At 39.9% G+C, this 19,427-nt stretch overlaps 1 protein-coding gene across 1 annotated transcript; it reads right to left on the bottom strand.

The window, feature by feature from the left end:
• Positions 1 to 1,338: 1,338 nt before the first annotated feature.
• On the bottom strand, positions 1,339 to 19,425 carry LOC145438813 (outer dynein arm-docking complex subunit 2-like). Its single transcript, XM_080316169.1, has 22 exons — positions 19,289 to 19,425; positions 18,784 to 18,896; positions 18,391 to 18,548; positions 15,257 to 15,345; positions 15,085 to 15,191; positions 14,712 to 14,818; positions 14,412 to 14,548; positions 14,235 to 14,351; positions 13,260 to 13,404; positions 12,481 to 12,646; positions 9,966 to 10,113; positions 9,364 to 9,510; positions 8,591 to 8,800; positions 7,381 to 7,623; positions 7,141 to 7,251; positions 6,604 to 6,758; positions 6,438 to 6,540; positions 5,573 to 5,712; positions 4,069 to 4,261; positions 3,086 to 3,196; positions 2,132 to 2,353; positions 1,339 to 1,566 (listed from the first exon to the last, which is right to left on the bottom strand). The coding sequence occupies exons 1-22, from the start codon at positions 19,397 to 19,399 to the stop codon at positions 1,453 to 1,455; spliced, it is 3,147 nt and encodes a 1,048-aa protein (XP_080172295.1). The 5' UTR covers positions 19,400 to 19,425; the 3' UTR covers positions 1,339 to 1,452.
• Positions 19,426 to 19,427: the final 2 nt, after the last annotated feature.

The following is a 19,427-nucleotide window of genomic DNA, read 5'->3' as shown; positions in this document are numbered from 1 at the left end:
ATTTCTTATTTTTGATTCCGTAACCGTCGACTTGTAGCACGGCACACTTCAAGGCTTCTGTAAGACACCGCTTATGCCAGGAGTCGCCTACTCAAAATGGGTCGGGGGCCACTTTTAAATTTCGTGGAAGCTGCGGGCCGCAAGAATTCCATATCGAGATAAAATAGTCCACATAGCTGAACAGTGAACAACCACGCAATCTAATGACTATAAGGACTCGATATCTTGGTAAACTTGGGGTACCAGGCTTATCGAACGCCTTGAAATCTTAATTAAGAATTGCACCGTGTGTTGATTGATCACAGAGAAGCAGATATAGTGGTGCATGTATGACAATGCTGTTCTCAAATCCACATTGTCTTCGACATTATTGGCGAGAAATGGCTTTGAAGTTACATTGTTGTCGTTAAATTACATTCATTAAATACGATTTATTCCTTTCATATGTGGATAAATGGGCGAATAATGTATCGATTTAGCAATCCGGCCCGCCAAGGTCCTAATTTTCCTATATCCGGCCCGCCGACTGGAGAAGTTGCCCGCCCCTGGTTTATGTCATAGTCCTTGTACAAACAAAAAGTAATCGTTCTTTCACAAAGAAATCGATTAGATATGGGAAGTAGTCGATTACGATTACTTCGGATTTTTTTCGAATGTAATCGATTGCGACTACGATTATTTCAAAATGCTGTAATCGTCGTAATCGATTACGATTACTAATCGCGATTACCCCATGTCTGGTTCAGTTTATGTCACAGTCCTCGTACAAATAAAAAGTAATCGTTCTTTCACAAAGAAATCGATTAATTATGGGAAGTAGTCGATTACGATTACTTCGAGATTTTTTCGAATGTAATCGATTGCGATTACTTGAAAATGCTGTAATCGTCGTAATCGATTACGATTACTAATCGCGATTACCCCATATCTGGATGTAGGCTATCTGTAAAAAGCCGTCACGGCATTTGACGCGGATCAGACAAAAAATTGCTGTCATATACTCAGAGTTGGTAGTAGTCAAGGTCGACAGAAGTATCGTCGTAAATTTTTTCTCACTTCAGGTAGAGATTTCCAAGTAAGAAAGTAAATATTCTGGACCCAGTTTTGACTAAAATCTGTCAAGTAGCCTACCCCTAAAATGTAGAACAACATTTGTATTGACTACGCCTGCATATACTTGGAGTAATAAATGAGTTAATACGCTAAATAGCTTCCATCCCGACCATACAAGCCTTATCCATTAAACGCCGAAGCTTACGAGCGTAATCCTGACGACAAACGATAAATATACCGCTTCGTAACAAGCTGCCACACACCACCACTCCACCAGTCGACACATGGCTTCAAAATTTGGTTTATTGAAAAATCCGGCTCTACTAAATACATTTAATACTATATCACATAATAAATTCTCTGTCATAAAAAAGCACCGATCCGCGCGCCGCGCCAGGTTCAAGTGTACTTGACTTTCTCGTTGGCCAGCGCCAGCCTGCGAATGTTGCTGATGCATCCGGCGGCGGCCTCCTGAAGCGCCTCGTCCGAAGAGCCGACCATGTGAAGAAGAAGCTGAAAACAAGGCGAAGCCCGATTCGGTCACGTGACCAGACTGAATTTGTCCCACTCAATTTCCGTGTCGGCCTCTCGTAGCGAGCCTATGCACGACAGCGTAGCCTCGCTCTCGCCCAAATATTTGGTGTTGGTTTGTTCAAAAATAGCTTCGTTTTTCAAATTTTACTAGCTAGGTACCCTATGAAATTGTCGGATTGCCCAAAAAAACGCTGCACATCAAACTTCAATTCGAACCCATTGAAGGAAAGTTATGAAGGTTGAATTTTTTTTCTTCAACAAATTTCACTGGCTACAGCTTGAAACTGTTAGGTTGCCTAAAAAAAACAATGCTTAACAAATTTGGCTTAATTTGGACCCGTAGAAGCGAAGTTATTAGAGTTGAAAATTTTGAATTTGAAAGAAATAGTAGTTACACTGGGAAATTCCATCTGTGCGCAAAATGTATATTTATACTCCTGGATCTGTACAATTGCTTAGAATCTAGAAGTATTGTCGAATATTTGAAATTAGGTTGACACAAATTCCGTTCGAAAACAACAATTATTCGTCTCACAACTCTCACCTTGACGACGCCGTTTTCGTGCATCGTGATGCAATTATCGGGATCTCTCGACAGCTGATACAGGGCCTGCGCCGTCGCCCTGTGTACGTTCTCGTCTTTCGAACGTAGATAATGCACGAGCGGCGCCACCGCGCCTTCCTTGCCAAAAGACACGCGGTTGTGGCCCCACGTACAGCAGCGCGCGATGGCCTCGGCCAGATGCCGGCGTAATTTGTCGTTGGTCTGAATTGAAATGTATGGAGAATTGAGACAGCAAGATCCAACACCATAGCGTAATGGTGGAGCGTCTGGCATCCTGATCGGTAGGTCGTGGGTTCCATCCCCGGCCGGGTCAGACCAAAGACCTGATTAGTAACACTGGTATCTGTGGCTTCCCCGATTGGCACTCACCATTTCCGTGTTTGCATGGAGGCGTGGTGCAAGACTTAGAAAGCCTTACGAGTCTATTTCTGCACCTTCCTTGTCCAGTGGCACATCATGCACTCATGGTATGCATATGCAGTATGCACAGATCGTGTGTGTGTATAGCATGAGTCAGTGTATATGCCGTAAAAACATCAAGGACAAAAACCACGTGATATTGCTATTCCAACATCAATTCATGATTAAAGCTGGGCAGACTGATTTGATTTAATTTCGATTACGAGCATTTAACTTTGAATTATTATGACGTCAATCGTCATAAGAAGCTGTTTAAATATGCACCTTTAATGCGCTGACAAGTAAAATATTACCGATGACACTGTATCTTCAACCATAAGTATGACATTACTCTGTGAAACGGCCGCGATTTCACTATACGTATTCAAAGAAATGTCAAAACGATGATTTTGGTACTTGAAAAAAACGACTCACACGACTCGAATAATTGAAAATAATACTCCAGTCAGATTTGCGTAATTGAATAACTGTGCTCAGCCCGAGTTACGATAGCTAACATCGATGCAGACTTACAGTGGACGCCAGCTTCCCGAGCATTGGCACTACTCCGTGATCGGTGATGACAGCCAGGTTCTCTTCATCCTTGGCGATGTTGGCGATCGCGGCGCAGACGCTTGCCAAGACCTGTGTCAATGTAACGGGCTTGTAATAATCGTAATAATGTGTGCGCATAGGCATTGCCAGTATACATGCACAAATTTTATCAAATATGGACCTGAATGCACATGGTGACGTAGCTAAAACTAATTCCCAAATTGAATATATTCTATCTCTCCCTGGTGATGTTGACTCGATAACCTTATGGTTTCTTTGCATCTCCATCGTAAAAGAACATCGATGGTACAGACATAATGAAAATGCCTTCCCACGCCACTACATATACTAGGGGAGCTCAAGATAGCCGCTGACATTGCCCAAGGAAAAAGCCAATGTCGTTCGTTTCAACTTGAGCAAGTAGATTGGAAATGTAGTTTGGGACATAGAATCCTGTATTAGTTCCACAAAAACTTGTAATTTCAAAACAATTTTGTGCGATGGGTATAAGTGCGATTCACTACGCATGGACATTCGTAAACAAGACTTAACACACGGCTTTGTATTCGACGAAATCACAGCAGAATCTAGCTGAAGAACCATGTCAGTACTAAACAAATTTGGATAGCAAAAACCTTTGAATTTTAACTACAAAACATTCACAAGTGGAAGGAGCAAAGGGAATTTTCCACACTGAATTTCAGTAACTATTCATTATAACCTTTTTGTTTTTGTGCAAATCATGTTTTATTGGTTTTGTTCTCTTAACACTGTTGTTGTGACAGTATATCTGGTGCACCAGTATTGTACAATAATGTATTAGCCGTTTAATGAGGTAGGTTTTGTTTTTGTGCATAGGCAAAAATTTGGGTTCGCCAAACGCATGCAGCCTAGCTTAAGGGCACGCCGGCATAATAAAGGTCACCACTGTTGCATAACCACAACACTGTGTCATTCCTCACCTCCAAATCGTTTGACTTGAGCAGGGACACGATAAGCTCCAGGCCACCCACAAAAGACCGCACCATCTCGCCTGCGTCTTTCGCGTTTTCAATGCAGGGACATACGGCCCACGCGGCAGACGCCTGTACTTGGGCGTTTTGATTCTTCAGCAAGGACCACAGCAACCGCACGCCGTCCAGCTTGTCGATAATTCTGCAATCAAATCGAACTCGGTTCTAGATATGGTTACTTGCAGAGTCACGATTATTTGGTAACTCGACTCAAGTAAATTTTTTTATTGACTCGACTCGTACTCGAGTCGTTGTGCATGACTCGAATCAAGTCATATGACTCGAGACTTGGGCGGTCAAGACAAACATTTCATTCTAACTTCACCACATTATTGGTATTTCGTCTATCAGTCCTGATACTTGGAAAATAGGGTCAGAAACTGTAAGGACTGAGGAAAATTACTATATATTGAATGCGAGCCATTCAAAAAGTGGGTTGAACTCAAAACTGAACGCCAGGGTTGTAACCAAGTCACAAGTCAATCTCACTTTTATAGTTTGACTCGAGTCAAGTCGAGTCATTTTAAATTCACCACCGAGTCAAGTCCTAGTCCAAGTCATCGAGCAGAGGGTCGAGTCCGAGTTATGGTATTATGACTCGAGTCCAAGTGGAAGTCATTGTGTTGACTGCTCAGTTTCCAGTTAAAGTCTTGTTAAACTCACGTTTTACAACAGTGATTGGTGATATCGAATAATTCGCGTTTATAATATACTCATTTTCCTCACTTTTAGCAATTTTTGATCGCATTTTCAAGTACCATTACCAATAGACGAAATCCCAATAGTGTGGTCACTTTACTATTCGAATTTATAATGAAATGTCGGTCTTGGCCGTTTGAGTCATGCGCAATGACTCGAGTCCAAGTCCAGTCAAAACACAGATTGACTCGAGGCGAGTCATTTCCGTATTTTGAGAAAATGACTCGAGTCAAGTCATCAGAAAATCGTGACTCGAGTCAAGTCATGATTCGAGTCATTACAACCCTGCTGAACAGTGAACACTATGAGTCGGACTCGACCCTCTACTCACTGATTCGGACTTGACTCAGTGGTGAATTGAAAATGACTCGACTTGACTCGAGTCAAAACTATAAAAGTGAGATTGACTTGTGACTTGGTTACAACCCTGCTTCCTATCCACTAAGATCTAATTTATCAACAAGAACTAGAGTTTTTAAAGTGAATGTTCCACTGTGTAAGTCTTGAAACCTCGATTGGTCGTTTTGCAGTAACAAAACAGGTGGTATGTATGGCAAAGCTACACACGTTAGTGGAAATGATATATCCGTGATGTCGTAATCAACCCACAGCATTTAAGTGCAACGAAATAAGTACGGTCGAAAATATACAAAATTATCTGTTATGAGATATAAAACTAGCATTGTATTCTTTATGTATTGTCATACAGTCAATTAAATCACAATGTTAAAAATCATAAATTCGTAATGCATACGTCATATTGTCTTGCTCCGTCGCACAAGCGCCAACGGCCTTGGTCACGTTCACCAGCAAGGCCTGGTTCGTGCCTGTCAGCAATTGAACGAGATGAGGTATCCCGCCGCACTTTCTGATGGTAAGGCGATTCGCCGGTTCCTAAATAATCGACACATTAAATGAATTATCCGACAAACTTTACGCCGTGTAGTACGGTGGTTCTCAACCTTTTTAGCCTGGAACAGGTCAAACATCAAAAATCAAAATTAACCCTGAATGTAATTATGACAAATGTACGCAACTCGAAATCAAATATTGGAAACTTCAATTTAATGAGAAATTTGTTGCTCCATTTTTGATAACAATAGCCTTCTTGAAATTCGCTAACTTGATTTTGATTGTTGGGCATCATCTGAAAGACTTTGCCGTCAGCTAGAATTTATGATACTGCCAATTGGCATTAAATTGTACGAATTTTGTTTCAAAAGACTTTTTAGCCTTCACATATAACTGGTCTTAACGAGTTGTGGGCTGATTTGAACAGTTTGGTAAAAATCTTGCAGTATTATGACATATATCAGGTCCAAAATAGATCATGAACTCTATATTACAACAATATGCAATGAAGTTCATGTTCCAAACTTTGAAATATATTCAAAATTCTAATTTCGTACCTCTCATTAATGGACAAGTGTCCAAATTATTGCATCAATTGAGATACAGAAAATAGGCCTATATGGTGAACCAGTGGCTGAGAACCACTGGTCTAGCTCAAACATAACCCAAGCTAAGATGTCCTGTTTGCAAAATCTTTTTGTCCAACTATGCGCTTGATATTTTGTACTTTGATGACACAAAACGAAGAGTAAGTACTACGTGCTCACCTGCGCGCATTCACCAAGCGCACCGACGACGTTGACGAGCACCTCCTCCGGTTGATCAGTCAGCAACCCGACCAGTTGCTCGATACACTTCAATTCCTGAAATCTGTAATTCGTAACACACGAGATCAGTTCCTACGCTGTCTAACAGTGTGGGAATATCAGTAACCTTTCGACGTTTTCGCGAGATATCGCACACTTCCAGATGGCGCCAGTCGCGGCAGCCAGGAGTTCTTTGTTTTGAGACTGCTCCAAAAGCTTCACCAGCGGGTCTAGACCGCCGAAATACCGGACCAGGTCCCTTGTCTCTTTATCCTCGGCACACTGTAGTTTCAAGCAGAGGTGATTAATAACATATAATCTCAGATACTGCACCGATTTGTAGTGTCGTCAGCCATATAACATTTGTCAGTATTTTACTACGGTATTGTAAGTCCGAAAATTTTGAAAAAGTGTCCTCTTTTCAGATTCCCAAAATATGGCAACCCTATTCGACAGCATACTTCCAAATAAGTAAATAAGCAAGTATTCCAGGCCTAGTTTTGAGTAAACCACTTGAGCAAGCTGTACAAGTAAGTAAAACATACTCGAGTACTCTGAAAGAGTAGAAGTAGCCTACTTCATCGCTGACCACTTCTGGTTACAATGGATACTCAACTTGAGTAGTCGAATGCGTAGAGAGTAAAATAACACAAAGAGCACCAACCTTGAAGATCGCGGCGGCGCAGTGCATTTGCAGCTCGGGGTTTTGGCTTTTCAAGTTGATCACCAGGCTTTCGATCATTCCCTCCGTGCGGATAGCGAGACGATAGCTGGGCTGTAAAAATTCCAACATTGCATAAGAAACACGTTTGTAGATTCCAAAGATGTTCCGGTCATTACATCCCAAAGATATTCCAGTCAGCACATCCCAAAGATGTATCAGTCAGAATGTACCAAGACATACCTCGGATGCACACTCCTGCAGCGTGCCTACTACTGGGATAAGCATGTCTTCGTGGGTAGATTTCAACAGCCTGGCCAGAAGTGGGATACCGCCAGCTCTCCTGATGGCGTGTTTGTTTTTCGTGGACTTGCTGCAGCTCCATAAGGCCAGGGCGCCGCATCTGGCCACTTCGACATCGCTACCGGCGTTGCTGTGGGAGTGGGAGTGCGGGTGAGACGAGGGCTTTTGATCGAGGAGGCCGACCTGGATAGAAGAACACGTTTGACTTGAAGTTTTGTTACTTTGCACAAATCTTATCGGTGAATTAAACACGGTGGTTCTTAACCTCAACCCTAACTAAACTACAAGCCTTCAGCGATCAGCGTACCCCAAATTTTGGCCTAGTCACAAAAACAAAAATCGATCACATTACACATTAGGGTTGTCCAAAATTTGGAAAACGTTAAAAATGCTGCGTTGTAAAGATTATTGATAAAAAACATGAAAGAGCTTGCAAAAAGCGCTCAAGCCGGCGCCATCGTGATTATTGAAGCATAGCCGATTAGCCAATCAACAGTCGTGACTTCGTGGATACTAGTCTTCTCGCCGTTCTATGGTCGGTGGCACGCCCACTCTCCGGCTGCTACTTTCAAACGCTTTGCACGAAATCTTGACTGCTTTTCTATGGGCTTTTTGCAGGTTCATTCATGTTTTTCATCAATAACCTATAGGATGAGACGTTACAACCCAGCATTTTAAAAATTTTCCAAATTTTGGACAACCCTATTACACATCTAACATATTCCTACAGAATACGGGTGCACAAAATCAACAGTGCATCAACAACAGCGTTGAACGGACAAAATCATTAAAACAAGATTATCTTATTATTCATGCAAAACAAAATGATTATAATGTATATTGTAACAAACAATGTGTTCAATTGTTCATACTGTCAAATTTAATCCACTCAAAGCTTTTCGACTGACTATAACTGTGCTTTATTATCTGCCTTTCTCAACTTGTCATTATTACGTCATAACAACAAAATTCTTCCTATATTTCAAATTTGGTTAACTGCATTTACCGTCGTTCGCTCCTGATAAGAGTCAGTCGAAAAGTTTCGAGTGGAAAAAATGTGTTAATATAAACGTATCGTTTTTTGCAATATTGAAGTTCTGTAAAGTCGCGATCTCAGCACTCAAGTCATTGAAGCGAAGATGAATCTTACTAGTTTATTGATGCCGCCGTGTTGTCGGACTGTGCGTCTCGCGCGCCGGAACTTGGCTACGTTCGCTATTGTTTCGGCCGCGAGGCATTTCAGCTCCTTGTTGCTTTCCTTGAGTATTTTCACCATGGTCTGCAAACCGCCTAGATCGGCGATGGCGCGTCTTATTTGAATGTTCTTACTGATCTCTTTCAAGATCTTGAGAGATCCGATCTAAAGTGGAAGAGCAAAGATACAAGATGTGAGCGCTCGTAAATGGAGCGATAAACTTATAGGGAGTAGTAGTGCAGTGAATTAACAGTGTAAATTTCTACTCAATTACAAGTAGAAATATCACATTCAAAGAAGTGTCAAAACTACTTCAAGAGAAAGTGAATCGCCATTTGGTTTTGAATCTAACTCTGCTCTATATCCTTTGTTGTGCCTGTTGAACTTGATAAGAGTCACGCGAAAAGTTCTTCGAGTCAATAAAGATATGAATGTACTGTTGAAAGCTGTAAAGAATAAACGAACTAAAAGCACTTAAGTAACTAGTGCAGCAGTCCCATGAAGTCTATACCTCGTGCATTTATCATGCCATACATGGTAACAAAGTATGTAGGCTACTCCTAAATTAGCTCATATTGAAAGTTTTCACAATTTTTTTACATAAAAATGTGTGAAATGGTTGAATTGGTTGCGAAAGTCAGTTCGAAACTAATATTTAATATCCATCGATTTTTGTAAAGTGTCGTGTGTTATACCAAACTCTCCTCCAATAGATACGAAATTCATACCTTGCATTTACTCTCTTCCGTATCCAGCAGATTAATGAGAACCTCCAATCCGCCGACGTCTCTGATGGCAAGCTGACAGGTTTCCTGCGCAAGGTTGAAATCCCGCATGGCGCAAAGAGCAATGACTGTAGCAGTTTGATTTCCCCCCTAGAAACAAGAATTTATGTTTACATTCCTCAGCTCTCCATATTGTCTCCATATTGTGAATTCATGTCAATGTAACCTCTTGTACTCTTGAAACTGCAGGGCGCATTTTCGTGACTAACACAAAATTAATTAATGACACTACAAATCTGTAACAATTTTATAAATATATCCAGTTAATGTGTTACAGGGGTTAGTTCGCACAGTTGTTATGGTGCAAACCTATCGAATAACTACTTTTCACTTTATAAAATCCAAAAGTAAACAGTGAAAGTAGACAAAATCCCTACAAAAAAGTTAGAAGTAGGCTACTCCATTAATGACATCTCCTGCAAATGAGGCAATACATTGACAGGATGCTTTTCCAGATTGAAATCCCAAACTTAGTAAGGAAAAGGCATGATCGGGATTGGGTCAGGATATCAGTTCTAGCCCTAGGCATAATATCTAATATGCACCTTGAGGTATTTGACGAGCTTCTGTATCTGCCAATATTCCGAGGGCAGATCGGTTCCGGATTCTTGTCTCCTGTCTTGGCCTTCATCTTCCTCTTCTGACTCGTCAGAGCTGTCAGTCATGTCATCATCATCCATACCGGGTGTCCTCCTTGATAAATATTATGGAATGATAAGACTGCGATTTTTCTATATCTAAATACTATATTGGAAAATTAAACCTTCAGACCTCAATGTTAGGTATGATCAGTCAGAGGAGGTCAGTAACAATGTAGCCTACTTCTACTTTTTCGGAGTACCTACTAAAGTAGGTTTTGTCTACTTGCCATACTTACTCCAGTGGTTATGATTTTAGACTGCTTCCCCGTCTACAGTTTTCAGCTCTTTTATGCAAAACTAGGCCAAGAATACTTACTTTTCGATTTACTTGGAAATCACTACTTCCACTTGTACTTGAGTAGAATTTTACGGCGTTACTTCTACTTGAGTAGCAGCACTGACTACTCTGACCACGCTGGTTATAATTGGTGCCATCCAAACGGCGATCCTCATCAGACCACTATACTTTATATGTGATACATACAGCTTCAAAAACTAAATACTAGAGAAAAAATAGAGTATCACAGGCCAAAAATGAGGAGGAATAGCGTCTCTTGAAGCAGTAGCACGACACGCGCCATTGCGCGATAAACGCAATCACTTTTCACAACACTGGCCAAGTCAAGGCAATCACAAATAACGCGTGATCTGTAAATGCGTTTTATCGCTACGGCGACGATAACATCACACGATTATTCTGAGTTATAATGAATGCCATGTATAAATTAGTTTCAATATAGATTACACTAGTGAAATGCAATCTGTGTTTTGGCGCTACCGGTACAAGGTTCGATTATGCTATATTGCGTCACAAAATTCACCCGAAACGATCCTCCTAGTATTTTCAAAAATCCTGAACTCTAAAGTCTTGAATACTACGTAAAAATACAATCGACACTGCAGAATGTTATCAGTGAAACGGAGCCTATTCAAATCGCGAGCGACGCAACGTATCGGCACCGAGAATATAATGTATTTAGTTCACTCACTCTCTGCCCGCTGCTAATTGCATAAGGTATGCAACGCTCGTACGTACATCCTTTTCGGTTATGCTATTGGGTCTTTGGCGATTCCTACTCATTTCAACGACGATACTGGGGTATCAAATTGTTGCAAATGGAAATGTTTTGGATTCCATTTCTGGTGTTTCCAGGGGATAAAATATCGATGATGACGTCATAATGCCAAATCAAAAGAGCAATATTTTATTATGTATTTGTACTTCAGTCGAAACGAACGCTACGTTGCTGCTACAGCATATAGGTAACCTCGTCAGAATCTCCTGGATCACAGCCTTTACAGATTTATAACGGCTAAACTTGGAAATAGCGATGACGCCATATTTACTCACATAATAAAATGGAATGAAGCAGCATAACATTTGCTTTCTGTGAACCAGCGCTCATTTTACACATTTCCTTAATCGGGCGTAATAGCAAATCACGACCCTGCAGTCAAGTATATTGTTTGGCCCCAGGGATATCTCGATATATCTGAATGGGCCAAAAGGTGATTAATTCACACATATTTCATTTCCGTGACCGCCGAAGCCCTGAAAATTCGATTGACTGCATCATACGAAACAGTGTTGCAGGCATTTACGCTGGTCTAATTGTTAATAGAAAATATTTGGTGTTCTGTTGAAGCGCTTAGTCCTGATTACGGTTAAATATTTAATTTGGTAAATGTAACTGGCGCCATTTCCATTCTCATGGTATAAAGGGCGCAAATTTAAACTTTGAAATTAGTTCTTACTATGTATGACGGAATCATGAATGGCACTCGACTCGCCATGACGGTATCAGTTATCGTATTGTTATCATCGCTCCATAGATTGTAAGCTATCCTGGTATCACAACTGAAGCTGTATACCATATTCACTTCGATGCATAACTTGTTATGCCAACGAGAAAGGCAACATTCTGCCTAGCTGTCTGCTTACAAATGTTACAATGTCCAATGGGTGACCGCATTAACCACTCTCCGCATGCTTACCTACAATTTCGCCTGGTTCACAATTCCTTCGCCCGCACGATATTCAAATGTTGATAATTTCTCGATTCAGCTGCGAAATTTACATCCGAGACGATCGCACCCTTGACCCATCTCCAGAGGTGGAAAAATAATTCTACTTTTTCCGAGTACTCAAGTACATTTTATCAATCAATCAATGGCTTCTCGCAGCCTTTCAGCTATTTACGTCCATTTATGACCTCACACTGCTGGTACTTAATATCTGCGTGATATCTTCAGAGAAACTGGCTGAACTTTCTGCCTAGCGTAATCTAATCTAACGAAATTCTGCCTAACATTACGACAAATCATCGACGAGATGGCATGGTTGCAAAGTTTTTTGACACGCCTCTTTTCATTTCGGTCACGCCCGTCAACATGTCTCCACAATAACGACTATACAAACCTCATGGAAGCACGCCGGGAAGCGAGTGGCGAAGAAGCTTTCGGTTTGTTTTTCTTTTTGGTCACTTTCACCTCCGCGACATTCTGCTCGGTGACTTTGGTCTCTTCCAAATTTTTCCATTTCAACGATGGCTGATGGTTTTTGCGCTTATCCTTCGCGTTCTTAGCTGCAAAGCCGGGCAAAAATGATGTGTGTCACACATGTATTACGAAAAGTGAGCAGAGGTGGTCAGTAACGAAATACAGCGCTTAATTCGGACACCGGAAACCGCATTATTCAGCCAAAATGCTCAGGAACGGAACAAAACGTCCCCAACTTTAACCCTACTCATATTTTGTTACAGTACTTAACTAGTTTTTGCCAACTTGCAGAAGTGGGTATGCGTTTGGACTACTTCCAGTTTTAACACTACGGACATCACTTTCAAAAGTGAAGTTGTCACGAAATAGCCTCTGTATCGCGGTAATTGAATATATTTTCGAAGATTGTTCCAATTTGTGGTGTCATTATTCATCTTATAATTTGATTAATTGCTAAAAAAGTATGCGACCACTGGATCAATCTACTTTTCGAGCTGCTGACTTGAGTACTTTTCTGAAGTTTCATTTTCCACTCTCACTCGAAGTAGTTTAACGTGTCTAGGAAATTGCTCCTTCTCCTTGCAATTGAATAAAAATCCATGTCTTCACTTATACTTCTACTTGAGTAGCAAGGCTGTCTTCTTTGACCACCTCTGCATATTACGAGAGATTTATCTATTTTCAACGAAAAGGCCATACCTTTCTTGCCTTGACTTTTCATGGCGGTAGTGTTCTTCAAATCGGTGGAGGAAGCGTCCAGCTTCGCTTTTTCCCTGGCACTTTCCTTTGTTTCGATTGTCTCACTTTCAGTTTCAATATTATCTGGTTCTCCGGCAGCAAACCGCTACAATGTTCATGCTCAATATTAAAAAACTTATGGGTAAAAGACCAAGGTCTGTACGAGGTTCACGATGTTCAATGAGGTCATGTCATCAACACAATATACCATCGCATATGTTATTATCAAAGGGGTCGTTCCGGCTTTCACACAGGAATCCATTATAATATCAAATTTTCTATTGGATATGTACACCGACACCACATTTGGCTTACTGCGCTGAGATCTCTTACGAAGCGATAACACAATAACTATAGGCACCATCAGGCCAAGTACTGCAAAGTTGAAGTTTGAGATTCGCTCAACATCAAGCCAAGTACAAAGAGTGTTGCTTCGAGAAAACTGACATACTTGTCTTTCGGAAAAAGGCAGTACACTTGAATTATTTACAGGAACTTTACAAACAGAAATCTATTTTTGTCACTGAAGTGATTGCTAATAGAAGGGATGTCGATAAATGATATAGTTAAAATAGAACACATTTTATACCATTGAATAATATATTCATATTGAAATAAACCCGAATATTTTCGGCTGACACTCCACAGGGGTAATCGCCAGTAACTACTAAAGAATTGAAAAGAAAATTGTACATCAACAATCCTATCACCTAATATGGCGTAACCGGCATGAAATTTCGAATAATCGAGGTGAAGAGATCCAGATACTGGAAATACTAGTTGGTAGTTGCTGACGATTACCCCTGACGAGTGTCAGCCGGAAATATTCGGGTTTATATTCATATGAATATATTATTAGATTGCATATTGCAATTCTGTACCTCCAAGAAACTCACAACATTTTATTCAAGCAAGATAGGAATTTTCAAGCAGTACCTTATTTTTGATGTTTTCTGAAAACTTCACAGACTTTGCCATCAATAGGGAAGCGATATCCTTGTACACATCCGACCTCTTTTCGTGATTGACTTCTTTACTTTCCGGCTCCACACCCTATCAGTAAAGAAGAATGCATTTCAACCGGAACCTTCGTAAACAATCATATGACTGTACCCCATTGACAAAACACCCATAGCTGCTTGCTGTGATGCAAAAGCTGTCGCCGTCATGGGGTTTGATAATGATGTAGGAAATGTCGCCGTGAACCTGACGCCAAGGCACAGCGCGGCAGCCATTACTGAACATGTGCGCTAAAACATAGAAGACATATATGTCACAGTAAAACAATAGGCCGCCAAATTCAAAGTCAATTAAGACCACAATACCGCAGATATTATCATTACGACTACAAGACAAGAAGTGCTCACAATTTAGACTTCATCATTCTCTACCAAATTATGCAACTTTACTCACATGACGTGAATTGAATATCCAACAGGGGAGTAGTAGGATCGTCACCGCAGAAAGACTGAAGCAGTGCTACTTCATCGTTTACCGAAGCCGGAGTGAGCCTTACCTCTCTGAAAAAAAGGATAATGACCATGTAATGATACGCTGTATTAGAAGGAGTATATATTACCAAAAATCTACATGGGAACAAGACAAACTCGTATTCACGCACAGTAACCAGAGGTGATCAAAGGTTAGTTCATTGCGACTATGTCCTGGAATGGGGCTGTAGGCTACATCAGTAATCGAAATGCAGCCGCGAATAGCAAAAAGGTTAGCCACCCCTGGCTTAGGTCCACAATGCAAATTAAGTTAACACACAAAGAATGCTTCTCACTTGGAAATATGTTGCAACGACGAGTTTAGAAGTTTCATGTCAAACTGTTGAATCAAAAGCAGGAACCTCAGTTGGGTTGACATTTCTTCCTGGTTCTCACTTTTCATCTTTAGAAAATATTTGCGTGTTAATACATGAAGCTCGACTGAAAGTTCGTCCAGATAAACCAAACCTTGTCAACCATACGAATCACGGTTGTGTCCTCTCCTTCAATGGTGGCGAAGCCTGGACCCAATATCTTCACCAATGGATCCCTGTTAGCTAAAATAGAATATTTGTCACAGGCAATGTTGATTCATTTGTACTTGCTTCACTAGGAGTTACTCAGGCAGGCAATTTTTTAGTCAAATTTACTGTATGCATGATAGAACTGGACTGAGTGACTGAATATATCTTGTTTACCTTCAATTGTTGACTACTCACTACAAATATTGAAATTTTGTGCAGTAATGAACGATATAATGTCTCTGTAATTTAGTGCCCGAATCTTCATCACAAAAGTGAGATGATATGCCCAATGCAAGCAGTGAAACCTGGTACAAATAATCATAGATGGCATACTTGACTCATTTGTCATGAGTGGCTGATATGGTGGCAGCTATTGCACATGGATTTAACACCTCGCGGTTTGTTTTACTTCAAATGAATATTTAATATGGCAAAATGAATTTGCTGAACCATGACTGCAAACACAGGCGAACAGATTTAATGGAATAAATTTATCTACTTCCTGTGACAACTAATAAATTATTCATTCACACAAAGACATGACAGGGTACGCAATGTGAAACAAATAGTGATGACTGCGATGTAAACCGTGTTACCATGATACATGCAAACCACTGTTAAATATGATACAGATACCCTTTTCTAATCCTGTATGCTAATAGGAAAAAGCCTGAAAACTGCTCAGGAGCGGTTGCAATGTTAGGGGATATGAGCTTCTTCTAGTACAGGATTCAACATCACTCCTCAACTCAAATCATTTCAATTAGCTCCAGACTTGGATTTATATACCCAAATTTCTTCCTTGCATGTCGCCTTCTATACAATAAATCACATGAGAGTAATTCCCTCTCAACATGCAAACGCCCGTCTCCACACCCATTTCAGATCAAATTGAAACTTTTCACATCGATCAGGCATTAAATTTGGTGCATAACAAACTTTGTTTCAAGAACATCGGACAATTCGTTACAGAGTTATTGCAATTTGAAAAATGACATTTTGTGCTCACTCGGCCGTGACGCTATACCGCTTGGAACCTGTGTGTAATTGTAATTATCATTATAGTGATCAAATTGCTGCCGGGCAGACTTAAATTTCTGTAGTAAGATATTTTGGTATATGCTTATTGTGATAGACCTAAATTTTTAACTTTACTAATGGGGGTTAGGGGTCAAATGTCAATTCAAAGTCATCATGTTTTCGAAATCAGCCATGCGTAACAAATATGCAACTCCGCCTAGCGTAATTCTATTTAAACCGATTTTTTCTAGGAAGGTGTCAAATGGAAGCTTGGAAAGAGTAGAACATTGCTGAATTGGTATTGCATGTGATATTTGACTGCCACTTGTCTAAAACTTAATTGAAAAGATGCGCTCTAAATAGTGCATGACGTGTTCTGCATAAAGTGTCAAAGTATATTTTTAACCGTATTCCAATCTTATATTCAATTTATAACCAAGTCTGATGGATTCTAATTGGTAAGAGCTTTCATATGACACCTTACTTATGAATTTTGAGTTAGATAGAGTCGTGCCAGAGATTAGGAAATATCGTCACGCATCACTGATTTTAACATACTGGTATGTCAATTTTCAAATCAAGATTTGAACCTTGATCCTGTAATGCGGAGGGGAATTCCTAGTGAGTGAAGAACATGTATTACCAATCATTGCTTACCAGCATTACCTGATTGGAATCGCTGGCCTTTTTGCCTGATATATCAGGGGATCAGCGATGATTTTCCAAGTTGAAGTAATTTAATAAAAAATAATTAAAAAAATAAATATAGTGTGAGCACAGGACACCGATTCCAAACAGGAGCATTACTACCTGCAGCCTGTATAAGTATGATTTTAGCAGTTATAATTATACGCAAATTTCATGGTTGAGTAAGCACAAAATCCTCATTCTTCATACTGCTGCAATTGCTCAAGAACCGATCAATAAAGTTATATTAATTATATTCTATTCTACTCAGAATTGGGTACTTTAGTTGTACATGATATTGCAGAGAAATCTGAGAGGGTGTGAAGACGAATTGAAATATTATTTGGATGTTGACTCGAATTACTGATAGTCGGTAAACCCAAAAGCACCCTTGCAAGCATAATGCACAGGCAATAAATAAAGGTACTTTCTGAGCATGGCAATAATTATCTACTGAAACACATTATCATATAACGAGTAGAATAATGGCAAAATCAGATAATCACTGAATTAATATAATTAAAATTAATTAAAAAATGACCTATTTTGCATTATGCACCATATTATATTTTTAACCATGTTGCTGTCAAATATCAATAATAAAACTATGTTTCGTGCATTCTAGTTGGAAACAGCTTTCAAATGACACCTTGCTTGTGAATTTTGGTTTAAATAGAATTGCACCAGATGAGTTGAAAAATATCGTTATGCATCACCGATTTTAACATATGCCAATTTTGAAATCGCGTTTTGAACCTTGACCCAATACTGTGGAGCGGGGATATTCGTGGTAAGTGAAGAACATGTACCAACAATTATTGCTAAATAACATTCAAACCTTTACTCTACGTAACCTCTGAGCTATATCAGTTACAATCATACACAGGTTTTGTGTTACCAAATTTCATGGTTGAGTAACCACAAAATTATCATTTTTCAAACTGCAATAACTCGAGAACCGTTCAACGAAATTGTCCGAAATAAATTTTGTTGTACTCAGAACTAGATACTTTAGTTGTATGTAGATTTAGAGAAAAATCTGAGAGGGTGTGGAGACGGATTTAAAAAATATTTGCATGTTGACAGGGAATTACTCATGAACTAACTGACTTAAACATAACCCAAAACACTGCATATTGCCATCTAAACTCATTTCTGCACTGGATACCTGTTACATTTTCAATCACTGCACTGCTGCTTCCACCTCAATGTTCTCTATTGTCCTGTAGCGAGAATGTAGCAACAACATAAATCATTAGAAAGGACATTTTTGACTTCAGCACGGGCTTCCAATCTGCTACGTTGTATTTTGTTCTGCAATCAGACTGGTAACTGTATGGTCATTGAAATTACTTGTAAAGAATCACATACCTTCTAGACAGGCTCGCGCTTCGGCAAGTTTTTGGTCCCGTGCATTGCCCAACACTGTGGCTAGGAATTTCATTGTTCGCACTTGAATCTTTTGTCCGTCATAGACCAGTAACGGATTGCCTTGATCATCTTGCTCGGCAGATGTTATCTTGGATGTGCTAAAAGGAATATCCACATTACAGTAATGGTATACTCAATCACATTCAAAATGTATATTATAAATTGTGATTTAAAACAATTTGACAGGTTTCAATACAGCCAGACTGAGAGATAAAACTAGGACTACCCTGCACAAGTTCCAGAACACCAGATCATTATCTCCAAATGCAAAACCGTGATAGTGTATACCACAGAATCACAGCATACTCATAGCAGATGAAAACTTTGAATTACCTTCCATCATACTGACTGAACGCATTGATGGGAATCGATGACATCCACGTCAAAGGGTCTTTGAACTGGAGATTGGCTTCGTTGGAGTGTTTCAATGGAAAGTTATCCACGTACTTTAAAAGAAAGAGCAATCGCGCATGAAACATGAATAAAATCACGGTATTTAGCTTAGATTTTTTAAATCAGAAAAATCATAAGCTTGTTGAATTGTGGTAATTCAAATCAGCCAGGCATCGTCCGAGTGGTAACTGCTGACAGCAAGCCTTGACACAATTTTCATCAATCGTAGTGGAATGGTACATGAATCAGGAAACCGGATGGATGATAGGTTGAATTGAATTGCTTTTATGTTACATACGCTACCAACACTATATTTGTGGTATATCACAATCTATATATTGAGCACGTCGAATGAAAATGAAGACTGCTCATTTCGTTACCATCCAATCCAGGAGAAGTGCTAAGTGCCTTGGCTTTTATATACCCACTGGAATAAATATCCAACCTGGATAATCTCATTTAAGAGCATCTCGTTCAGGGGGGAGAATTCCAATTTGCCAGTTCCATTCTCGGATACCGAGGTCCAGTGGGCGGCACGAGTAATCACAGAGCCCATGGTCGTTTCACAAGGTTGTATTATGTAT

The sequence above is a fragment of the Botryllus schlosseri genome, chromosome 5, assembly GCF_051294905.1.
Source record: "Botryllus schlosseri isolate E-star chromosome 5, Bs_hap1, whole genome shotgun sequence".
Lineage (NCBI taxonomy): Eukaryota > Metazoa > Chordata > Ascidiacea > Stolidobranchia > Styelidae > Botryllus > Botryllus schlosseri.
The sequence above is the reverse complement of the archived record's forward strand: the minus strand, read 5'-3'. Positions and strand labels throughout refer to the sequence as shown.

Bases quoted from the DNA above. Each gene is read 5' to 3' on its own strand.
- LOC145438813 (XM_080316169.1), bottom strand. From the start codon at position 19,399: ATGGGCTCTGTGATTACTCGTGCCGCCCACTGGACCTCGGTATCCGAG. The intron at 9,511-9,965 runs GTGCATATTAGA...TCTTGTTTCTAG, and splicing joins AGCTCGTCAAATACCTCAAG to GGGGGAAATCAAACTGCTAC. The intron at 1,567-2,131 runs GTGAGAGTTGTG...CCTTGTTTTCAG, and splicing joins ACGAAAACGGCGTCGTCAAG to CTTCTTCTTCACATGGTCGG.